Here is a 4,628-nt window from a genome sequence, read left to right as displayed (position 1 = left end):
TTATATATCACTCGGTCTCTCTCTCTCTTTTTCTTCCTATCTTTTTCACACTTTCTCTCTCCCTATCCTCTTTTTTCTTTCTTTTTCTAGTCTGACTCTCCTTTTGTCCGTTTCTCATTCTCCCTGTCCCTGTCTGCTTTCCTCTCTCTCTCTCTTTCTCTCACTCTTTCCCTTTCTTTGTTCTATGGATTACCCTTGGTTTTACCTTTAACTTTCTGTCATGCTCTCTCTCTCTCTCTCTCTCTCTTTCTGCATGTCTCATTTTCTCTCACTCACTCTTTCTCCCTCTCTATTTTTCTGTCTTTATAACACGAATCTCTCTCTCTCTGTCTCTCTCTCACACACACTCCCACCTCTCCATTCATTTACCATTTCATGGTGTGTCATTCTTAACACCTCTCTGCTCACTTTGTGTTTTCCAGATGTTGGAGCCGTGCTGATCCAACAGATTCCCCCTTCTATATCCCATTCCCCGGGATCTCCAGTCAGCATCGAGTGTATTTGCACTGAAGCAGCAGCTGACTCGTATTTCTACTGGTACCGATGGCACCCTGACAGTGAGCCTCAGGACCTTTTCTATTCTAACTACATCGACATGGTCACCCCCTCCGGTGAGGTGGACGGTTTCACCGCCAGGAGACCTGACAGCACTCACTTTTACCTGGAGTCCTCCGGCCTGTGGGAGAATCACTCAGCCGTGTATTAGTGTGCCTGGAGTTTACACAGTGACTCAGAGAAATACAGCAGTTCAACAAAAACCCCAAAGGAGACAGGAATTAACTGTGGCAGAGTGATCTGTCTCTCTGTCTGCCTGTGACTCTGTCTGTCTCCTTGTATGTCTCTTTATCAATCTGTCTATCTAAACACACAACTGTCTGTCTGCATCTGTGCATACATTTCACTCATCTACCTGTCTGCAACCTGTCTATCGATCTATCATCCACTAACCTACCTGCCTCTATTCTTTACTTCATGACGTTTGATAAATGATATACCATTCACATCGATTAGTCGACCTACTCTCTGTAAATGTAGAAGAGTTCAACTCATTTTGAGTTATCAATAATGCCATGTCAATGATTGCCTCGCCTCTCTCTTCACTGTTGCCTCCATATATTAACAAGTACATGAGGAGCGGGGTGAAAAGGGGTTTTAAAGGGCAGAGCTGAAAGGGTGGAAGGAGGAGTGTGGGGAGCCGTTATGCTGTCTGAGGGAAAGGATTGGGACAAATCCCCTTCTCCAACACCTCGTTACCTTCAGAGATCACCTGGCTTCGGTGTGAAAGCAAGCTCACAAAGAGATAAGAATGAGGATATTTACAGTGGAGCAGAAAGTGACGAGGGGGGAGGCAAGGGGAGAGAATAAAGAGGGAAACGGTGGCATAAAGAAGCAAGCAAAAGAATGGGGGACAACTTAAATGTAGGGGCGGGGATCATTGCCTTGAGATAACTTCCTCTTATGACGATCCGCTCTGCCAACACCTCATCTCTCTCCCTCCCTTAAAACCCAGAGTAACCAGCAGAAAGTCTCTCAGATCCACCGCAAACATGCCTTTCAGTTTCATCCTCTTTGCTATTTCCCTTCTGGCGCTGAGTAGGTTAACACTCTGTCCCAATCACTCTTCTACATTTGATAATAGAAAGGGATGATTAATGATCTCAATATAACTGAGCAGCGATTACTTGTTAAATCAGTAATCGATTATTTCATATCAGACAGTGAACTCATTCATCTGTCCCCCAGTTCGGGAAGACAAGTGCTATTAATATGATGTTAACTCTTTAATGTTTGCACCCACTTGCAAGCTTGTGGATTCCACAATTCTATTTTACAGTTGTTACAGATCCAGATGCTTGCAGGAAATTAGGACACAGACCGAATTTCCGTCGTTAATTCGGTGCAACACCGACGTCCATCGTCGCAATTGTAACTCCATCGATACCAGTTCATTCACTCTAATTTCTCTTTCTAGGTGTTTGCCGGGGTGATGTGATACATCAATGGCCTCAGTCACTGGCTGTTAAACAACCAGGACCCGTGGAAATGAACTGTCTGCAGGAAGGAGCAGTTCGCAACAACATGTACTGGTATCGTCAGTCCCCCGGCAGAGGATTCCTGTTAATCGGGTTTACATTAGCAGCAGGTGAACCTCAATATGAAGATGGATTTAAGAGCGGATTTGCAATCACGAGGACTCTGGAAAATAAGAAATCCACTCTGACGATCGAGAGTGTGAACGCCAAAGACGAGGCGGTGTATTTCTGTGCAGCTGCTGATGGGACACAACGGTTCAGAGTCGTTGGCCGCCTTGACAAAAACCCTCACATGTCTCCCTTCAAACAGATGCATTTAACCCAGCATTCGGTGAAGAGCAGCCCTGGCTGATCGGATGCGGATCTGCATCTGTTCAGTGCCCGTTCGAATCGCAGAACTCCCATGTTCTAACTCCCCACAACCAGATACATGTAAATGGATGCTGGATAAAAACATTAGGGAGCAGGAAATAGCACCTCATACTGATAGGGCTGGGTGAAGACATTGTTTATGTTCTTTCATCGGATGTTGGAATAAAATATGAGAATAAACTAACCAGCAATATAAAAACAGATGGTAGGAGCTTTTACATAAAAAGCAAGAGAGTAGCTAAAGTTGACGTTGGTCCCTTAGAGGTAAAGACAGGAATAATTATCATGGGGAATGGGGAAATGGCAGTGGAATTGAACTAATATTTTGTGCCTGTCTTCACAGTTGAAGACACAAGTTCCATACCAGAAATAGACAGTAATGTGGGGGTCTAAAAAGAGTGAGGAAATTAAGGATATTCATATCAATTGAGAAAAAGTCTTGGAGAAACTTCAGGGAATAAAATCTGACAAGTCCCCTGGAACAGATGGATTTCATACTTGAGTTCTAAAAGAGATAGTGGAGGCTCTGGCTATGATTTTCCAGAATTCCTTAGATTCCGAATTTAAATTCTGCCATCTGACCTGGTGGGATTTGAACGCATGTCCCCTGGAGAATCCGCCTCCCCCCACCCCCTCCACCACCACACCCCCCCCCCCGGCCTCTGGATTTCTAGCTCAGTGACATCACAACTACACCGCCATCTGCCCCAGACTAGTCTGAAACATGGGCCCATGGGGCCGAATAGCCTGAATCTGTGCTGTAAGTTCTATCTAATACGATGTCACCAGCGTCACCAGCTGAAGCAATGGATAAAAATGAGGAAGATGGAGCAATTGCAAAGCATGTCTTCATAATGCCTATTTTATCAATTGCAATGTGCAAATCGCAGGTGCCTGTAGTTACACGTTACAGCCAGGAGGTGGGGATGGAGCTCCACCGCAGCCTGAGTCCCACTTGCTTCTGAAAAGACTGAGCAAGCAATGCAGCAGTGAATTGACCCATCTACCGAATAGTGCCGGCCATCAAGCACCTAAATATTCTCGCCCCATTTTCCAGCATTTGGCCCGTAGTCTTGTATGCTATGGCGTTTCAAGTGCTCATCTAAATATTTCTTAAATGTTGTGATGCTTCCTGCCTCTACCACCTCTTTTAGCAGAGCGTTCCAGATTCCAACCACCCTCTGGTTGACACATTTTTTCCTCACATCCACTCTAAACCTCCTGCCTCTTACCTTAAATCTATGCCCTGGTTATTGCCCCTCCTATAAAGGGAAAAAAATCTTCCTATCTGACCTATCAGTGCACCTCATAATCTTGTATACCTCAATCAGGTCCCCCCTCAGCCTCCTCTGCTGGGTATAAAACAACCTGAGCCTTTTGAGTCTCTCATCATAGCTGAAATGTTCCATCCCATGCAACATCCTGGTGAATCTCCTCTCGACCCTCTCCAGTGCAATCACATCTTTCCTTTCGTGTGGTGCCCAGAACTGTACATCCATATCGTCCTGAAATCTAAGGCTTCCCTCTTCACTATTTACAACGTCAACAATTTTCATGTTGTCTGCGAATTTATATTTAATACCTGCTATATTCACATCAAAATCATTAATTTGCACCAGAAACAGCAAGGGCCCAGCACAGATCGCTGTGGTACACCATTGGTCACAGATTATTAGATTAGATTAGATTAGAGTTACAGCACCGAAACAGGCCCTTCGGCCCACTGAGTCTGCGCCGACCATCAACCACCCAGGCTCCCACTCGCAAAAACAACACTCGACCTTTACCCTCTGCCTCCTGCCAATAAGCCAATTTTGAATCCAATTTACCAAATTGCCCTGGATCCCATGTGCTCTTAGCTTCTTAACCAATCTCTCTTGTGGGGCTTTATCAAAAGCCTTACTGAATTCCATGTAGACGACATCAACTACTTACCCCTCATCTACACATCAAGTCACCTCCTCGAAAAATACAATCAAGTTGGTATATATGTCAATCATTTCAATCTTTATGAACATCCCCAAACCCTGCAATAGATGGGACTTTGCAAGTCAATCTTGTGTAATTCTAATTCCTACACCCACACAGGTGAAAGAACCACCTTCTTTGTTGGATACACAAGGGAAGTTCTATTGGTTGACATTGCAATGAAGTCACTTCCACACTGCATCACAAAAGCAGGCTGTGCACCAATAGGACTGCAGTGTGCGTGAGAGCTGGACC

At 44.9% G+C, this 4,628-nt stretch overlaps 1 gene segment (V, D, J or C); it reads left to right on the top strand.

Moving 5' to 3' along the window:
* Window positions 1-1,546: 1,546 nt before the first annotated feature.
* Window positions 1,547-2,385, top strand: LOC137361198 (T cell receptor beta variable 30-like). The segment is given in 2 exon segments: window positions 1,547-1,593; window positions 1,973-2,385. Coding segments are annotated over 2 exon segments (459 nt in total).
* Window positions 2,386-4,628: the final 2,243 nt, after the last annotated feature.

Source organism: Heterodontus francisci, unplaced genomic scaffold, assembly GCF_036365525.1.
Source record: "Heterodontus francisci isolate sHetFra1 unplaced genomic scaffold, sHetFra1.hap1 HAP1_SCAFFOLD_349, whole genome shotgun sequence".
NCBI classification, from domain to species: domain Eukaryota; kingdom Metazoa; phylum Chordata; class Chondrichthyes; order Heterodontiformes; family Heterodontidae; genus Heterodontus; species Heterodontus francisci.
Note: the sequence above shows the minus strand (reverse complement) of the source record. Positions and strands in the feature narration are given on the sequence as shown.